General features: G+C 41.1%; 1 protein-coding gene and 1 pseudogene across 3 annotated transcripts in view; one reads left to right on the top strand and one right to left on the bottom strand.

Annotated features, from left to right (window-relative positions):
* Positions 1-7,925, top strand: part of SCAF11 (SR-related CTD associated factor 11) — a 37,335-nt gene extending 29,410 nt beyond the window's left edge. For 2 of the 3 annotated variants that reach the window (XM_020795535.3, XM_078376881.1), the window contains 3 exons: positions 3,126-3,341; positions 3,848-3,967; positions 4,490-7,925. In XM_020795535.3, coding sequence (XP_020651194.3) covers positions 3,126-3,341; positions 3,848-3,967; positions 4,490-4,615 — 462 coding nt within the window. In that variant the 3' untranslated portion in view covers positions 4,616-7,925. The remainder of the gene's footprint in view (positions 1-3,125; positions 3,342-3,847; positions 3,968-4,489) is intronic. The other variant, XM_020795537.3, reaches the window with a different exon arrangement.
* Positions 7,926-10,603: 2,678 nt separating this feature from the next.
* Positions 10,604-10,754, bottom strand: LOC140707891 (U1 spliceosomal RNA; annotated as a pseudogene).
* Between the last annotated feature and the right edge of the window lie 9,909 nt (positions 10,755-20,663).

Raw genomic sequence — 20,663 nt, 5'->3', positions numbered from 1 at the left:
ACATAGCGTTGATCCATGGGCCCAAACAGTTCTAATTTTGTTTCATCAGTCCACAGAACACTATCCCACAACTTTTGTGGTTTGCCCACAGGACTTTTGGCATACTGCAGTCGACTCTTCTTATTCTTGGGAGACAGCAAGGGGGTGCGCCTGGGGGTTCTGGCATGGAGACCTTCATTACGCAGTGTGCGCCTTATTGTCTGAGCTGAAACTTCTATACCCACATCTGACAAATCTTTTTTCAGTTCCTCAGCAGTCACACGGGGACTTTTCACCACTCTACGCTTTAGGTAGCGCACAGCAGTCGAAGTCAGCATCTTCTTTCTTCCACAACCAGGTAGCATTTCAACAGTGCCCTTTGCCTTGAATTTGTGAATGATGCTTCCTATGGTGTCTCTTGGTATGTTTAACTTCTTTGCAATCTTCTTATAGCCATTGCCCTTCCTGTGAAGACAAATCACCTCTTCTCTTGTCTTCCTGGACCATTCTCTTGACTTCACCATGTTTGTAACCACACCAGTAAATGTCTAGAAGGAGCTGAGTATCACAGTCATTTTAAAGCTGCCTAATTGGTGCTTATTATGCTTGATTGGTGCTTGGTGACATCCACAGGTGTTTTCAATACCTGATCGAAAACACCTGAATGAACCTCTCTTCTTCAGAGTGGTAGTCTTTAAGGGGTTGAATAATTGTGGCAATGAAGAAACCACAAAAGAAACATTTACTACTGTATTACATAAACAATTGATGTTATTTTAGTTGCATTTGGGTCTTTAAAACGTCCTTGTAGGATTTCATTCTGAATACAATTCCAAATGTACACTATAGTCCCTAAACCCCTTTACAGCATTGGGGGTTGAATAATTTTGAACACAACTGTATGCTAACTCCCATCAGCTATACTATATATAAAAAACCTGTGGTCCCCATACTGTGCTCTTTGTGCCTGAAGCACAAGGATTATAATCCACAAAAACGCAGAGTGAAAATTTGTTAATCTTAAAGGTGCCACAGTGCATTTTACTGTTGTTGTTTTTTTGTTCTCAGTATTGACAACTGCTATAAACCAGAACAAGGTGCCTCTCTTTGCTACTAGGGGAAGTTGCTCAAGGGACTTCTCTGGCTTAGGGGTTTGTGTCATGTAATATCAGGTCAGCATTTAATGTCTTAGACCTCTGCTGCCAGAACCTTAGAATATCTCTGTTTGTTACAAGCAAGAGGAGAAGTCCCCATTTCCTCTCTTATGCCTAGCTCATTACATGCCATTTTTTCCAATAAAATGGTAATCATCAATAGTAATAAATTTAAGATATAAACAACAACAACAACAAAAGGTTGGGATTTTGTTGTGTGCTGCCATAGCAGTATTAGATTCTTGGGCTGTTCTTGTGCAAACAGAAATCACCACAGTATCAGTTTAGCATCTGGCCAGAGCAGTTAAAGACATAGCAGTGAAAAGAAATAAACTGCTCACAACCTGATAAAACCTCTTTTAGCATTAAATCTACTTAAATGCTCAAGGTCCATCTCAATATAAACATCCTTGTCTGCTAGCAGAGGGACAGCAAAGAAGAATCTGCCTTCACAGGGAGTTTCACTGCCTGGCAGTGGCAAGTGATAGGACCCTCTTCTGGTAGCATCATACTGGCACAGTTATAGTACAGCACATTGTACTAGGCCATATGAGATGTACAGTATCTAAGGCATGTGTCATTATGGCCAGATCAGACATGTCATTATGGCCAGATTAGACATTTCCCCAAATTTGTGCTATTCGTGTACAGTCTTAACTGGGCAAGTGCATCCAGGTTGAATTCAACAGGATACACAAACTGTGGATCTGGCTCATCAGGAGGAATGTATAATCTGATCCAGCACAGGATGAATCCCTGTTTCTTGGTCTGCTCTTCAGCTACCCGGTCTTGCCAGGCTTGCATCTTTTTCATCTGGGTTGAATTTCTATTTGTTCTTTATGTAGTGGTGTCAAAAACCAGTTTAGGATGAGAATAGATTTCTTCAGTTAGATAGAAAGAAGGAATAAGAATTCAGTGCTTTTGAACTTTGGCATACGGTAGTCACAGAATCTCCAAACTCTGGACAGTTACTCGGCACTTCTGCTTATATCTTAAATAGCATGGGGGAACAAGATGAAACGCTGAGGGATACAGTGGGTTAATGACCACAGCACTGAACAAGATTCTTCCAACACCACCTTCAGAAATTGTCTTGCCAAGAAGGAGCAAAGTCAGGGAAGAAGAGTGCCTCTGATTCTCATCCTGGACAAATGTTCCAGGAAGAAGATCATGTTCTATAATATTGAAAGTTGCCAAGAGCTCCCACAAAACCAGTGGATACACTTCCCCTTGATCATATCTGTCAAATTAACCAGAATAGCTGGTATGCCATAATTAGATGTGAAGTAGATTAAGATAATTGTCTCATTGAAAAACTTCTACATCTGGTGAGCTACCATACAATGCAGCATTTTGCCCAATAATGTACAAATGGTGGCTGATAAGTCTCTGGGATGCTGCTGTCCCCTTGTTTACATGGTTGTCGGTCTTCCAACTAGCTGTCACTGATCACTTAGATTTTTCCCTGTCACCATGTCCTGTTTATTCACATCTTTTCAGGCTGGTGCATCCTCACTCTTGTACCAGCTGGTGTATGAGTTATTTTTTCCTTGTCATAATGGAAGTGACTTTAGGTCTCTTATCTGTTACTCTTTCTGCAGACTACTTTCCCCTCAAACTACTCAGAGTAAAATATTGTCCACACAGAAATGATCATAATGTTGAGATGGCTGAGGCTGGGAAAAGGGTAATGATCAGTGCCTGATGTGTAGGATTCAGTGCTGTTTTCATCCTTGCTGATGATATCCTCTCAGAGAAATCCTCCACACCTGTTAGGAACGTCTCCTGGGAACTTACAGGATAGCTCTGTCCAGTGGAAGAACAATCTCTCCGTGACACAGGCTTCTCCATCCATGAACTATAGGGCCTAGTCCACATACATATGAATCTAACCAGGGTACTTAATGTATTATAAACAACTGGTTAAAATCCCATGCATTGATCTTCTGCATAACTAGGAGTATGCTAATTACTGATTACTTTTTAATACAGGCTATTCCTAGTACTTCCCATGTTGCCAACAACATGAGTACAACACTCTTGCCTACTCCAGCAGCATCTCTGGGAACTATGGAAACAGTCCAGGGACCAAGTTCTGTTATTGCAACATCATCGAGTAGCATCAGATCTAGTGCTGCTGTAAAATTGGCTGAAAGCAAAGTAAACGTAACAGTGGAAGCCAGTGCAGACAGCTCGAAGAAAGACCAGGCAAGTCCAAAACTTCAGAGTGTACATATTTTCGCCTTGCCCAACATGGGAAATGATTATTTGCCATAAAATTGGAAAGTATGGTGCTGTCCATCTTCCCTCGAGATCATCATTTAAGCTTCCTAAAAAGTCGCAGGACGGAGGGAAAGTATTGTGTTGACATAAATCTGTTTTTTGTTTCCATATGAAAAATTGATGTACTTATGAACCAAACTTTTGAATAATTTAATTTACTAGCCCACTTGCATGTACCTACAGTTGGTAGTCATATGTTATCTAAAGAGAAACAAACCCCCCAAGAATTTTAACATTTTTTTCCTGGTTGCTTGGAGATAGCTGTTACTTAGCTTGCACTGTTGCAACAGTCTTGGATTCCCGTAATTTCACTAAAATTATGATGTTTCTAGATTACACCTCTAAATTGTATTGATGTTCATCTTAGTTATTTTAAAGAATATTGGTATATGTGTGCTCTTCTCAATAACATGGGCCTTTTATTTGTCTAGAAACTGCTAATTCAGGAAAAAGCTGCACATGAAGTAAAACTGGCAATTAAGCCTTTTTATCAAAATAAAGACATTTCCAAAGAAGAATATAAAGAGATTGTAAGAAAAGCAGTAGATAAAGTAAGTATTAGTCTATTAATATCATACAATATTTTGTGGTCTGTGTTCTTTTAATAGTGTTGCCTTTTTAAAATAGGCAATGAGGTGAGGTAAGATGCAAGCTTTGGAGTCTGTAGTCTGCTTCAGATGTGAGGTTCTCATGGGACATGAAAGAAGCAGTTGTAGCTATTTGAGTTACTTCATTACTTCTTTAGCTAGTATTGTAGTAATAGGTTGAAGAGTGTACATTTGTTTTCACAACTATGCTCCTCTCCATTGCCAAGCTGCAACCTTTATAGCTAGTCTGCTTCTTTGTGCTAAAAGTTCTTACTAATAAGATTAGGGATGAATCTGACAGGTTAATCACCTTTTCTACTGGGGATCTAAATACATGCGGTAAAACGTACTCCTCACTAAATAACACAAGAGGCTCATTTCTTGATTGGATGATTGTTTTTCTCTGGTTTTAGAGGTAATATTAAGTATTAAGTTGCATAAGACTGAATAATACTTTAATGATTGTCCTTCATAATTTTCCTCTAGGTTTGTCATAGCAAGAGTGGGGAAGTGAATTCCGCAAAAGTGGCAAATTTGGTAAAAGCTTATGTGGACAAATACAAACATTCACGGAAGAAAAACCCTGAAGAGATTTCTGTGGAAAGAAAATAAGTTTAGGTTGAAAAATGCCACCAAGATGTCTGCAAAGTGCAATTTTGGCAAGGACTATTAATTAATAATAGTGGTTGAAATCTGATTTTGATAAAATTATTTTTCAATATAGTGTATAATGTTTTGTTATAAATAAATATAGATTAATGCAACTTCTTTATCCTTTTGCAAAAGGATGTGTAAAGAGAAGCTAAAGAATAATGGGAAGTATCCCTCTCATTAAAAATATACACTTGTTTTGAATGCCACATGTACAGCATTTTGAATCAAATGACAGTGTTTGTCAAAATACGGTGATTTTGACAGAAATGTGTACAATATGTGTAAATCAGTCACAGAACAGATTCATGGCACATTTTTCTTTGACTCCTGCCAGTGCTCACCACCCCCTTTTCAGTCCAAGAAAATTATGTGTTTTGCCTCAGTGTTAAGGTTAAAGTTGTGTGTTCTAAAGCACACTGCATCTGGACAAAAGATCCCTGTAGACAGAAATCTGCAGAACTGAATTTTGTTGCTCAGAAAAAGTGGGTACAGTTTTTTCATTGAACAGCAAATAAAGGCTATGCTGCTGCTTGTTTTGTGACTTTTCAGTTCTTGTTTTGAGTTGTTAAATTAAACCAAGGTTAAGTCTAAAAGGCACAGTGAAGGCAACCGAAACTAGCATTTAATTTACTCTAGTTTGGGGACACTGGCCTTTGGAGCACTCTTGTGAATCTGAAAAGTATTCTATGTTGATTTTTGTATTGTGACATTAATTGCTGAATTCAGTGGTCTCATTTAGTACGATATGCTTCCTTCTTAACTTCCAACACACTGAGAGAAATGGTTTGCCCTGTAGAAGATGATGATTGTATCATAGCCTTGGTCATATTACTTATGGTGTAATTTTCTCATTTATGAACTAGTGTAAGCAGTTGTCTGTATGAGGCATGTGAAGCAAAAGCAGAATATTCTGCAGCAAGGATTTTATCATGATGAAAGGCTGTATAATCAATTGCCAAGCTCATTCCATTGACTTACACTAATATAATGCATGAGACCAAGTCTTATCCATGAACTTACATCTGAGTTAATTTGAAAGTATTATAATGTGGGCAGCAGTGAAGGTAGTGTAGTTAGTATGGAATCATTGAGCATATTGCAGTTGTACTCGCAATGTCTTTGTTGGATGTCTACTGATCCTTCCAGGCATAGAGGAGTTATCCCTCTCCCCTTACAGAGTAATAAAGAACCAAGGAAGTAAAAGGACCTTACTGGTATATGGCTTATTTGGATGTTTAAACAAATGAAGCCATTTAGCCATGTTTCCAGAGATCCCACCATTGATGGCAAGATCCACAGAGGCCCAAGGCTGGGAATAAATCAAGAATAATGGAACATGACACTGTTAAAATAGTTAATCCACTTTATAGCTTTGCAAACAATGAACTGCTTGGCTGTAGTTTATGTGCAACTAAAGATGGAGTCTTTTTATGGAATCATTTTAATGTGGGTACAGTATATTTAAGGTCATATCTTATGTTTTAGACCTCTGGAAAAAAATTGTGTTAGACTAGTGGATATTTGAATGATCTTTCATCCTGTATTGACACCTCTTTTTAAAAAGTGTAGCCAGTGATGATGGCAGTTCCATTTAATCACACAATATGTATTTATACAGTACATTCTTAGGTTTTAAAGCTGGGTTTGATTGGTGGAAAAGGCATCCCTTTGCCATAAAATAGACTGCTTAGATGCAGCATCTCCTGATGATTGTAGGATTCAATAGCTGAAATCTTGTTGTTTAGAGGAATAAGCTGCAACTAAAGTAGGCCTGTTGATTCAGTGGAGATTTTGTGAGTCATCTGTAAATTCCGTAGATTCAGTGAGCCTACTCAAGTAGCAGCATACTACATTAAAGCCACCTTGGGTCCTCTTTTCCTATTAAAAAGGTGAGGTAAATATTTTAAATGAATAAGCAACAGAGTTTCAGCCACTATCCGTTTTAATGCCTCTCCGTGCCTCTAAAATGCAAGAATACTCCTTTTCCCTCTTCAATTCAAGCTGTGGCTACTGTGTCTCCACCAAGTTGGAAAAAAATCATGCTTGGTTAAATCCTGGTTTGAAGCTCACTGTGGTTAGTATTCAGGATGGTACAGATGTAACAGTAATAGAGTTAGTGGTGAAAAGTGGAAGGTGGAGAATTCAAGTAGGAGAGTTTCTGCACTGAGCCATGGCTGAGATTGTACCATAATATGTCTCAGGAGGTATTGTTCCTGAGTAATTATATGGTATGAAGCATTAAGATACTTCTATATCCTTGTGAAATGTAGTTAGTGTTTTTGTTCCCATGTTCCCATAGTGTACCAGTGGCAGAGTTTTAAAATGTATTTCCAGTCCTGATAAATAATATTGAAAAATGCGCAGCTAGCGTCTGCTACAAAAATAATTTGTAAACTAAATCACAGCATATATAGCCCTTTAAGTGGTGGATTAAGAAGTGCATTCCTCCAGTACCCCAATATCAAGCTATATTTTACTTCTGTTGGACTAGGCCCTATGTATAGATAAGTACATATTGAGTTTCAGGGAGCATATGTTGCTGGATTAGGTATTAACAGCCTAGTTCTGATTAAAATGTTGGTGTTCTTGAGTATGGAGGATCATTCATTTGTTGAGGACAGACTTGTTGCTTACAGCCTTGCCCATGGTTCACCTGTCAGTACTAAAGTTCCTCTCTTGTTTATTAAGTGTGTACCCACTTTCCTGAAACAGACATATAACTGGATTGCACCTGTTAAATCTTTTTCTGGAAAAAGTGGTAAGACTTGTATCATTAATACATGAGGAGGCATGCACTCTTGAATATATGGGCATTTGTTTGTTTCAGCAGGGCTAAAATCCTATGTTCTGTGTTTGCTTAACATGAGAGCCCTACTGAATTAATGCCACAGGATTTCTAGAATAAGCCTGTATAGAATCAGCCTTAGTGAGTTCTGTACTTTTGTGGCTGTTAACTGAAATCCTGTTAATTTGGTGGTATAGGCATTTTCCAGCAGTTTCAGCCAATCTAACTGAGAAATGTTCACAAATCAGAGCTTCTGTAAATTGTAATTGTGCGCGAGATGTTGGTGCACTGGGTGAGCACTCCTTCCATGTGCATGTGGCTTAAATGTGTCATAATTTTAAAAATGAAAATCAGGAGCACAGTGGCTGTTCTGACTCCAGGCTATAGCGTCTGTAGCATAAGCTTGGAAAAAGTCTACTGAAACATTATTCTAAAGAGTTTTATGTAGTTCAGAATATTTTCTAATAAATTTTTTTGACTAAGCTGGAGGGAGTCTGTCTCTTCTTAACTTGTACTGAATCAGAAAAATGCAAACATCTGTCTGTCCTCGTCTTCTAGTGGTTTATATGCTGGGTGGCCTCCATCTCCGCTAGTAGTAGAATTCAGGAGGCTGGTGTCTCTTAAGTAATATTTTGTGTCTTTCTGTCAGTTGAACAGAAAGAATCCTTTTCTCTAAATGCCTTGACTTAGGTTCCAATTCCATTCAGATGCATTCAGTTTCTTTGTAACTTCCAGGTGAAATGTTTGTCTCCTGAATATAATATAAATTTGACCTAATCAGGGTCAATGGAAATCCTTTTACACAGAACAAAACAATGAATTTTGAGATGGATATAAATTAAATTAATTGTACTTCATTAAGCCCAGTGATTTCAGTGGTGACCTAAATCATTAGAACATTTTTTGTTGATTGTGGTGTAACTTATGAGCTCCTAACAGTCTCGATTCAAACCTTTTGGCTTGTCACTCTGAAGTGCTTCCTTTTAAGTCTACTTCCTCCAAATAAAGAGAGAAATTTTCTGTGGCTCATCTTAGAACTCAAGTTGGAGAAGATCAGAGTACTGAGAGGAAGGTTTACTGATATGGAATACTGATGTTACTGCCTTGTTGGGTGTTTTCTAACACCTTAGCAGGGGGACCACTGCTCTCAGAGCCTCCAATCTCTATGTTTTTCTTCTTTTTTGATGTTTCATGTTGTACCTGGGGTTTTTTTAATTGTGCTGCGAACTGCTGTGAGTCTTGACCTGTGTTGAGAAGGTAGAACAAATATAAAAGTCAAACAAATTAACTTCTTATTAGACCTGCTTGAAATATATGAGTTCTGAGAGATGAAGAGATGGAATTACTGTGTTGATTGACTTTGAAATAAAAAGTTGTCACTGGAAAAAATTTAAATTTATTTTACAAACTAGTAATTCATTTTACAAATTTCAGCAACATATGGTTGCAAAGTTGCAGCCTCCTGGCTGCTTCCAGCTGAACTCTTATATTCAGGACAGTGATTATCATTTTAAGGAGGCAGATTTTACTGTCATTGATAGGAAATGTCATTTGACATAAAATCTTGGAACAAACCATGGCTTACAGGTAGATCACACAATTTGTATGCAGAATGTCTCAGATTTAACATCCTGTGTTTCTTCAGGTAGGAGTAGAAAAATGGCCTTCCCCAAACTCCCCAATGCTGAGATGACATCAGACAAAAATCATGCTCAGCAAGCTTCCCACTGCCAAGTATAATTTTATAAGAAGGTTCCTAAAATACTTTATTTACTTAGATTTATAAAAATGAACTTTGATGTTGATTTTACTTCCTTCTACACTCATTTGTAAAATTATACATTAAACATAATCTTTAAAATGAAGAAAAAAAAAGGAATGATACTCACTGTTCTTTTTAAACATGTAAATGAATGTACATACATGGTTTCCTATGTTTGAAGCAATATTTGCTATGTTCAGGTGACTTTAAGATTGACTACAACAAATGTAAAAGAAAGTTCACTATTATACTAGTGAATAGTCCGCAGGAAACACTGTAAGAGGAATGTGGTGAAGAGGTTTTGGGAGACAACTGTCTGAGACCTCTGCTAAAGAGTGGTGCCCCTCCCCTTGTGAAAGTATACTTGGTCTCTTATCCCACCTGGAATGTTGGGTTGAGCAGTATTGACATAAATGTTCTGAATTGCTTTATATCAACATTGATGATGTGTGTGCTCCAGCAATACTCAATAAACACTGTCACACTCCTTTCTTCTCTATGCTGTGGCTTCTTTTTTTCTAGTAGACAAAATGAGTGTCTTCTTTGTTTCTTGCATTTTCCTGTTCTTTATTCTGTTTTCTGGAAATAAGCAAACCTGTCTACCTCAGCGTATTCTGCAACTTGACCAGTTTTCTGTCTTTCTGTGTGAGTTTTAACCCCTCCAAAAATCTTCCATTGCTCTGTATTCTGTTTTTCCAGATAAATCATATTGCTCTGGTAATGCCTGATGTCCTCATTTGAAAGGAACTTACGAGATTTCTCATTTTTATTGTCTTGTTCTGCCACATTTTTCTCATTACAAAAATGACTGCCTATGTTTTCATCAGTTGCCCACTTCTTGATTTATGGTATATTTACTCCTGCTTCCTTTTGCTGTACTATACTGTAGTTACATGTACTCCTTGTACAGGTTGGGTTGTGCATCTCTTAAAGCAGCAGGTTCTCAGCTTTGGGATACTTTGGGATCCAACACTTAAATTAGAAATTCAAGAAGGTATGGTGGCCTGATACCTGTTTTGCCAACTACTTGTACTGTCAAACTAGATGATATGTTTAGTACCTACTTAGAAGACATGTTGGCTCAAGAAATGCAAACCATGTAGTGTATTTTTTGCTCCATAAGACACACTTCCCCTCCCCCAATTAGTGGAGGAGAAAGTATGTGCGTCTTATGGAACGAATACAGAAAAAAGGGGTTCCACCACCACCACCCAGAAACCCCCTACTGTCATGCTGGGAGGCCTCTAGAGACTGCTTGCTGTTTGGACCCCACCATTCTGCACTGCTGGCTTTCCAGTATCTGCTTTCTGCAGCCCACCTGGAAAACCAGCAAGGCTAACAGGCCTATGGTAGCAGGCAGTGAAAATAGCCAAGGACCAAAGAATAATTCTAGAAAGAACAGGGGGAACCACAAACATAGTCCCCCACTTAGCCAGTTGATTTCCCCACATTTGGGAAAATCACAGGGGTCAGCACATCCAGAATGCAATAGATGAGCCTTACCCCAGGAAAACCACTTTTACAACAGTGGTATCTCCTCTGCCAAGTATAAGTTGGAATCCCCCCTAAACCACCTGTCCCTTTCTGTGCCCTGTCCCCCAAAGGCATGGTGACCTCCGGCTGCACCTGATCAGAACAGGGCTGCACAGCCCCAGTCCCAAAAGAGGCCAAGAGAGCTACTCAGTGTTTTGGGGTGCCCCACAGGACCCCCATCGGGCTGGATGTTCCACAATCCTCCAGTGCACAGATATTAGCATACCTAATATGGGGGGAAGGCAGGAAAAGCGGGGAAATTCAAACTTTCAGTTAGTGAAGAGGCTGCTTGTCTGCTTCCTTGCTAGTAGTTAGCTGGGAGAGAGACCTGGGACTGCCTGGTATTGTCGTTTTAAAATATAAAATTTAGTTTAAAAGCTGTTTGTTTGGGGTTAGTGCTTGGGTGAAAAAGTGCTCCGTTTGAGTTGAAACTTGCTTGTGTAGAAATGTGCATTCCTGTCTTTAAAATCTGCTAGTTTTACTTTAAAAGCTGTTTGTTTTGGGTTACATTGTGCTTGGGTGAAAAGGTGCTCCGTTTGAGTTGAAACCTGCTTGTGTAGAAACGTGCATAGGGGTACTTGCTTTAAAAGCTCTCTGCAAAGCCTTTCAGACCAGCGCCGATCAGCTGTTAGGTGGGGAAAGGGGAGCGGGAAGGAGCTGAGAAGAGCACGGAGAAGAGCACAACGTGGCTGCCGGCTGCCTGCTGGCTTTTAGCTGTTTAGGGCTCTTTTTTGGCTGTTCTGGGGTCTACTAAGGCACTGTGAAGAGCAAGGCTCAGTCTACAGTACCTGGTAAATGACTTCTTTTAAGTTTTTTAAAAGTTTCTGACCTTTCCCTCCCCCCCATAAAATGCATTAATTAATTTTCAGTGCATTTTTATGGGAAATTTGGATTCAACTTGCAAACTTTTCAACTAGTTCTGGGCATCTAATAGAGAATGTATTTCCAAAGGGTGTTGCAGCAAGGAAACTAACTGTGCCTCCTGACTTCTAACTGGATTACAGTACCTGCTTCCTGATTTCAGCTACTATAGTTTGTATTCAGTTTTTTGGCTTTGTGTGGCCTAACCTGTTGTGCCTTGCATGCTATAAATGTTCAATTATGTCAGAAACATGAGATTTGGTTTTATGCTGAGCATGTGCTACTGCTGGTGAATGGGTTAAGCTTTGTGTTGCTGTTCTTTTGCATAACCTAAAGTAAATAAGGAAAACCAGCTGTTAAACAGTTTAATTCCACTATTTATCCACACAACTAAAAGGGACCTCTCAATGCAGTGCCAAATCAGACAAACCATTTCTAACTTAATATAGGCTTGAGCTGTAGCTGGGCAGAGTTGCACAACAATCTCATCTGTCATTGAGACATTTCTATAAGCATAGGGAGGAGGTGGATGAGAGGAAATGTAAAATATAGTTAGAGTGGTATGGGTCTTATCACTGGCTGATAATGGTCTATATTAATGCCATTGTTGACTGCTGTTCACTTTACATGGTTCAAATGTTATTCTGTTACAGTTTATTAAATATTTTATTACACTATTTGGTTCAGAATACATTTTCCCTGTGTTCCTCCTCTAAAAATTAAGTGTGTCTTAATGTCCGGTGCATCTTATGGAGCAAAAAATACGGTATTTATCATAGCATGTAATTTTTCTCAGTTATATCTTCATTGTGCTTTATTTTGTGATTAATTGTAGGCTTGATTTATATGTCTGATTGCTGGGGAACATATCCTTCAGGAAATCCCATTGGGGTAGGGCATTGGTTAAGTGGAAAAAAGAGAGGTTACTTACCTGTAACCATGGTTCTTCAAGTGGTCATCTGTGAATCCACACAAAAGGGGTTAACCCAGTGCCAGCGTTGGTCCTCTCGGAACATTCTCAGGCTTTAAGAGAAAAGTAACAAGTTTAAGGCTGCCTATATCACACATGCTCCACCCACCCCAGCCTCAGTTCCATTTATCCACCACAGGTATCTGAGAATAAGCTAGATATAACCAGTGACAGATAGAGGGGAGGCAGGATGGGATTGTGTGGATTCACAGATGACTACTTGAAGAACCATGGTTACAGGTAAGTAACCTCTCTTTCTTCATCGTGGTCTTCTGTGAATGCACACAAAAGGGTGATTAGCATGCTTACTCACTGGATGGTGGGATGTCACTGGAGGACAGATGTCAACACTGCTCTCCCGAAACTTGTCTCCTTGGCCCTCAGGTCTAGTCTGTAGTGAGCGATTAAGGTGGAGACATTAGACCAAGTGGCAGTCCAGATGTCAGGCAGATCAACGCCATGAAGGAGGGCAGTAGAAGAGGCCATGGCTCTGGTGGAATGAGCCCGGAGTCCTTCAGGTGGAGTCTTATGGTGGAGCTCATAAGCAAGAGAGATTGTGGAGACAAGCCATCTGGAGAGTGTTGAAGATGATGCTGGTAGACCCTTCTTTTTCCCAAAGTAGCAGAGGAAAAGTCTATTAGATGACCTGAATTCCTTGGTTCTAGAAACATAGAAGGCGAGAGCCCTCCTGACATCCAAGGTGTGGAGCATGCGCTCAGTGTCACTTGTAGGTGTAGAGAACAGAGTGGGAAGGAGCAAGGGCTGGTTGAAGTGAAAGTCCAAAACCACCTTTGGAAGAAAAGATACATTAGTGTGCAAGAGAAACTTGTCCTTGAAAAACTGTAGAAAAGGTTGATCAGAATGAAGGGCAGCGAGTTCTTGCCCGCCTGGCAGAAGTGATTGCCACCAAAAATAACATTTTCAACGATAACATTTTGAGGTCGCAGGTAGCCATTGGCTCAAAGGGAGGATGAGTAAGGGCATGCAACACCAACTGAAGGGACCACTGTGGAAGAGGTGGTCGAACTGGAGGTCTCAAATTAGTAAGTCCTTTAAGAAAGGCTTTAACTGTAGGATGGGAGAAAAGGCATGAGGAGGTTGAGTCCTTAGGCTGAAAAGAGATAATCGCAGCAAGGTAAAATTTAATAGTGGAAAGAGACAATTTGAAGTCAAACAGGTAACGCAAGTATTGTAACACGGTAGAAAGAGATACAGGGGATGGGACAAGACCCCTGGCTTCAGTAAACTTTAGGAAACTCTTCCACTTGTAGCTGTACAATAGAGAAGTGGACGGCTTTATTGCTCGATCTAGCACCTCCTTGATTTCGGGGAGATCCTCCACGCCGTTAGATGCAGCATCTCCACGTCCGGATGGAACACTCTGCCTGCATCCTGTGTCAAGAGATCGGGTAATGCTGGTAGTCTCTTGAACTCTGAGGACATCCTCATCAACGTTGGAAACCATACTTGTTGAGGCCAATATGGTGCTATGAAGATCGCCCCCACAGGTGAGTGACGAAGCTTCACCAGAGACCTCTGTATCAAAGGAAGAAGAGGAAAAATGTAGAGTAGTCCCTGGTTCCATGGGATCATGAATGCATCCCCTAACGAGTCCTGGTCTAGTCCAGCCCTGGATGCATAATTGGTTCATTTCATATTGTGATGAGAGGCAAAGACATCTACGGCCGGAGTCCCCCATAGGCGGCAGAGGTTCTGAAACACTTGGGTGTTCAGTTCCCACTCGTGTGTCTGACGTGTGAGGCAACTCAGTTGGTATGCTAACACGTCTGTTGTGGCCACATGAATCGCTACAGGATAGATATGGTGATGGTAGCACCATTCCCAAAGATGAATGGCGAGGTAGGGGAGTGATCCTGAGTGTGTCCCTCCTTGTTGGTTGATATAGTACATGGTCGTGGTGTTGTCTGTCACTAACTGAACACCACGACCCTGCACCATGGGAAGGAAGGCTCTGAAGGCCTTGATGACTGCTATGATCTCCAGATGGTTTATGTGGAGGTTTATTTCTTGCACAGTCCAAAGAGCATGAACCTTGTGCCGTCTGCAGTGTGCTCCCCATCCTGTCGGACTGGCATCTGTTGTCACCTGTGCAGTGAGCTGGAGTGGTCGAAAGGGTCTGCCTATCCTCAGATGAGGAGGGTAGTTCCACCATTGTAGTTGTTTGGCAAGCTCCAGAGTTATACAAAGGCACTTTTTCTGGCTGTCTACCATGGGATTGAAGAGCGCCAGGATCGCAGTGATCGCAGTTTGAGTCGTGCATGTGACAGAGCTGGAGTGGTGGAGGACATGAGGCCCAACAGGTGTTGGACATGACGTGCCCTCACATGAGCCCTTGGTCGAAACTTGTTGAGAGCCTTTCTTATTTTTTGAATTAGTTGGGTAGAAAAATTCGACCTCTGATAGCATCTAGACGTGCTCCGATGTAATGCACTATCTTGGATGGTTCGAGATGTGATTTCTCCGTTGATGGTGAGTCCTAGCCGTGGTAGTAGTCGTAGGATGAACCTTGTGTCTTTCAGGGCCTGAGCCCTGGATGGGGAGACCACCAACCAATTGTCTATCTAAGGGTAGACGTGAATGCCGTTGAGGCGTAGGTAAGCTGCCACAGGAGCCATGACCTTTGTGAATGTCCTGGGAGCTGCCGAAAGTCCAAAGGGCAAGGCTAGGAACTGGTAGATGGTTCCCTGAAAGATGAACCGAAGGTACTTGCGATGATCTGGATGGATGGTCACATGGAAGTATGTGTCCTTCAGATCCACCACCACAAACCAGTTGTTTTTCTTTAGCAGGGGCAGGATGGAGTCCACGGTCACCATCTGGAAGCGTCTTGGATACAGGTAAGTGTTCAGAATTCTTAGGTCTAGGATAGGTCTTATGCCTCCACGTTTCTTTGACACAGCGAAGTACCGGGAGTAGAAACCATTTCTTAGATCTGTGATTGGGATGGGTTGAATGGCATCCTTTCTTAGAAGAGATAGAACTTCCTCTTCTAGAGCAGGGTCGAAAGTAGTGTGACTTACGAACCCTAAGGGAGGAAATTCTATAAATTCCAGCTGGTAGCCTAATTGGATTTTTAGTCCCCATACGTTGTTTGCGATGGCGGACCAGTTTGGCAGAAAAGCTTGAAGCCGAGTTGTGATGGGGTGTCTGGTGACATTTATGACAGTCAAAGATACTGTTTTGATTTTTTGGCAGGCGACTTATAGGACTGTCTATGTTGGGATTGCGGAGGACGATAACTAGGAGCAGAGGAAGAAGTTTGAGATGCCCTTTGCTGAGGTGAGGTTTTGTAAGGTCTGTACTGCTGTGAAGATTGAGCATAAGACCATCTCCACTGAATTTTTTTGTACCTGGGTTGTGTCTGGACAGAGTAAGATTTGGCAGTTTTCTTTGCTTTATGAAGGTCCTCCAAATGAGTATCGGTTTTCTCATTGAATAGTCCGGTTGCATCAAAAGCAAGGTTTTCTACCTTGGCCTTGACGTCATCTAGGATGTCAGCAGATCTGAGCCATGCATGTCTGCGAAGAGTGACAGCTGACATGAGGACTCTTTCCGAGGGGATTTCAACCTTGAACACGCTGACGAGACCAAGTGAGCCGAAGACCCCTGCCCAAGAGGCGTTGGGCTATGCGGGGCAGAAGTCAAGCCTGCAGTAGCTCCAGCAAGCTGACTCAGCGACGGAGATGAGACACCAGCTGGGAGAGAAGGCTCAGCTTGTCAAGGAGGGAGCGAAGGAGCTGCCTCTGACAAAGATTCCTGGTCTCTCGAAGAATCCTCCCATATCAGCGAGGGTAGAGACTCAGAAATAGGTGGAAGCTGCACAGGGGGTTCCTTGGTTTTAACCCAAGCTTTCCCCTTTGCTTGTTTTCCAGGTTTTGCTTTAGGAGCAGCAGAAGCTTTCGATGCCGAAGCGGATTTCTTTGAAGAAATCGCGTTTTTAGGAGGCTTCGTGACTTTAGAAACAACGGATTGCATGGAAACTCCAGATTCAGACCGAGGGGTGGCCGAAGGTGAGGCCATTTCCAAGTCAGAAGGTTTAGTAGAAGCCAAAGTAGATTCCCACAGGTGGTACTTAAGACATTGTTGTCTGGCTTTAAGTGCCGCTTTAGTGAAGGCTTTACAATGTCTACAAGTTTTAGAAATATGCGACTCACCTAGACAGAAAAGGCAGCAATCATGCCCGTCTTGGTGGGGAATCTTCCTGGAGCACACTACACAATGGCTAAAGGGTCCTGAAGGGGACATAAATGCTTGAAAGTCATACTGGTAACTGTTAAAGGCGGGAAAAAAGGTGGGAAAGTCCATAGCAGCCAAAACCGAGGGAAATTCGCAAACGGAGTGAAGCCAAAGAACGGTTCGCGTCAGGGAAGGGAACAGTTCACAAAATCCATACAATCCAATGTCAAAAAACCGGTGAAAATCAGTCAGAATAGGCAAAATATATAGAGCTCAAAGCGAGAGGTTCCAAATCGCTAGGCGGAAAAATGGAACTGAGGCTGGAGCTGGCGGAGCATGCGCGATATAGGCAGCCTTAAACTTGTTACTTTTCTCTTAAAGCTCGAGAATGTTCCGAGAGGACCAATGCTGGTCCTGAGTTAACCCCTTTTGTGTGCATTCACAGAAGACCACGATGAAGAACAGTGCATTCACTTAATGTCTAGTTTGACTGTTAGCCAGAGAAAAGGTTCATTCAATCTAAACTGGATTGCGATCATCAGGTACTATGAATGGCCCTGTCCTTCAAGACATTTTGTACGGTTTGGCTGGTATGGATCATACTGGAAACATGCAGCCCTCAGGGACCTACATATGGCAGTTCTGGGCCCCCTCAGCAATGCCACCCCCTAAATGGTTTTCAAAATTGGGGAGGGCTGAAAAATCCCCTGTAAAAGGTGTTGGGCCAGTTTTGCAATTCTCCCAGCACCTGTGAGGCCTACACGCCTCATGTAAAATAAATTTAGCCTTTGGAAGGTGCTTTTCAAACAGAAAAAAACCCAGTTCTGTGAATAGGAAAGAGGTGCAGGAGTGAATCTGGATCCTCCAAGCTCTAGGGATAGATGTGTGTGGTCCCCATACTCCTAGAGGTTGCCCACCCTTGGTCTGGCATGTGGCAGCCTTGTATTTGGATGTCATCAAGTGGCCATTTTCTTCCACAGTACTCGCACCCCAAGAGGCAGAAAACACCTGATCACACAAGATGGAATGTTCATTTTGAATAGATGTCTGCCCTCCTTTTGTAAACAAAGAAGCATTCTATTTTAAAAAAATTCCTTTCTGGTTTCAGTTTCGAACAAGAACAGTGGCTGAAATCCAGTAATAAGTGGCAACTAGGAGAAGAATATTGAATCAGGTGGTGTGAGGATGGGGAGATTTAGTCAGTCAACTCCTCAAGTTCCATTGATTCAATGAGCCTATTCTAGCTGTGACTTACTACTGGATTGTCTCAACTGAAGAATTTGGAAAACTGGCAAACTCCGAATAAAACTTGGTATCATAATTAAGGACTTAATAATTTCTGTATCTTGGGATGCTGCTCTGTTTTGAGGAATTTAGAATATTGCAATATGCACTATTTAGTTTAGTTTTCTTTCTGTACAATTGTATATTGCACAGATTGAACAATTAAAATACCCCTTTGCCTGACATATTTGCCTATGGGAAACCATTCTGTTTCTCTATTTTCTGTATTAATAGTAGCTTCTTGTCCAGAGTATAGGTTACTTACTCATCAAGACAGGGTGAGAATGAACCCTACTGATGGGTTCCAGTTCTGGTTGCTGACTGGGAGCAGCTGTTCCTCGTCCTTCTGGTTTATCTCAGTTTTGTTTTGGTTGCTCACTCAAAGCAACACAACTGTTTGACCTTATTTTATCTTTTGTTGTCATTTGCTCCCTGCTGCTGGAGTTAAATTGTTGGAACCTGTTATTCAAGTGAAAGGATCATCCACTTCATTGAGCCTGTTTATGGGAAATCTGTTCTTTACCATTGTTTGGAACTTTCGACCTTTCAGTCTGCAAGTTTGGAAATTTGGGTATGTGAAGCAAGCAAACAGGATAGAAGAAAATATGGCAGTGTTGTGAAACTGATGGTATTTGAGAGACTGCGGAGATCCAAAATTTTAGCTTAAAATTGCAAAGCTGAAAAAGGAGGAGTACTTCCTTTGCTGTTGCTGGAGAGGCAGCAATTCACTTTTCTTTGCACTGGACATAACAGGTAAAGGAACCATGCTAACTAGACAGGCATCCAGAACCTTTTGGATTATATCTGTTTTTGAGAGTATCTCTTTAAGTGGTCAGAAAGAGAAGATGAAAATTACACTGTTCTTCACACCAAAGGAGGAAGATGAAGGAGACATTGACTCTTTATGTACTGTGAACTCTGTCTTAGATTGAACCATGGACCACAAAGGCAGCACTCAAGGCTATGAAAACCCTGTGGAGTATTTACCCCTTGTTAATATCCCATCAAAGCTGCACCACACTGAGACCATTGCAACTCCAGAACTGGCACACTTTCCAGAAAGGGATAATATGCTGAATGAGCCGACACTAAAACAACTTCACGAGTAGCTCACAGTACACAAAATGCAAAAGTAAACGAGGTTGGCTATTTTTGATATCCAAGGATTATCCAAGGATGTTGAACTTACCCAATCCTATCTGCCAGCAAATGAATCTGCTAAAGGCAAGTGGCAGAAGCGTAAGGAAAAAGTAGTAAACAGCAAAATAAAGTTTGATTAAGAAAAGGAGTGAACACAAATCAAAAAAGTCTGGAAACATCACAAAGCTAAAAGGTAAATGACTACTATAAGAAAATGGAGTTTGAGAAACCTTTTAAATTACTTGATAAAAAGCCAAAACAAACAAACAAAATCAGACACCCCACAATAGTAATATGAAGGTGACAGGAAGTGGCATCCTTTTAAACATATACAAAGTCCTGTGTTGTTCTTGACGTCACTGACCATGGCTACTCACAACATCCAAACAACACTTGTGGTCATTTGTGCTACTGAAGTCAGAGACCTGCTTAAGGAAAATAGTAGAAGCTAGCAATTGGAACCTGGTGCTGGTTCCTCAAAAGTTAGCATTTTGTAACTAGCCTAAATAAAAGGGGTGTCTAACACAGAATGAGTAGAAACTCCACCTCTTGATGGATTTGAGATACAGTGTTCCCAGATCTTTTCACTGTAGCTTCCACATGTGGAATATTTGTACTATGACTGCATGACTGCTTGTGTGGTGGTCACCTTTACAAACCAGCGCTCAGCTAGTTTGGTATTTCATAATAGAGATATTTTTCCTAGGTATCTAAATACCTAGATTTTTTTAAAGAACAGCTCCTCCTCAAGCATGTAGACACCTAAATATATGTGCCAAACCTGCCCAGTAATGAGGCTTGATAGCCATAAGGATCTACTTGATTTAGATTTCTCAAGAAATCTGCCCCCTCATTAGAAACCCTGACAATGATAAATAGAAGAGTTTAAGAATTCTGCCAAACACTAGGTAAAGGGAAGGAGGGATTTCCCATGGGAAGGGGAGAGTTTGTTTAGACACTTTTGCAGTTTGTCTTGATAAAACTGTGCTGGGGCAAGCAATTTTGGGAAATCCTCTAATAAACACCTGGTCTAGCTATATCAGGAAGCATAAAGGGAGTGTGTGGGATCTTGGTTTAGTTAATAATATGCAGAGCACTCAGGAAACCTTAGGGTTGGGGAAAGACAGACAGGACCAGCCACAGTAAAAGTCACAACTGCGGTCAGCTAACTGGTTAGTGAAACTGAACAGAGGAATTCCAGTGTAACTCCCATGGCATAACATTTGGAATGAGTGTACACTATGTAGAACTGATGTGAGAAAAGATACTACATAATGCAACTATATACCTGTGGCTTCATCCTTCATGCAATATTGTACTGTTTTATTTATTTATTGGATTTCTGTCCCACCCATCTAGACCAAATGTCTACTCTGGGCGATTTTATATGGTTAGATTCTGGACTGCCAACATATAGGAGGTATTTAACCTTTCTTACGCCACACACACATGGCAGTAGTCAACATCAATCTGC

The sequence above is a fragment of the Pogona vitticeps genome, chromosome 5 (genome assembly GCF_051106095.1).
Source record: "Pogona vitticeps strain Pit_001003342236 chromosome 5, PviZW2.1, whole genome shotgun sequence".
Lineage (NCBI taxonomy): Eukaryota > Metazoa > Chordata > Lepidosauria > Squamata > Agamidae > Pogona > Pogona vitticeps.
The sequence above is the reverse complement of the archived record's forward strand: the minus strand, read 5'-3'. Positions and strand labels throughout refer to the sequence as shown.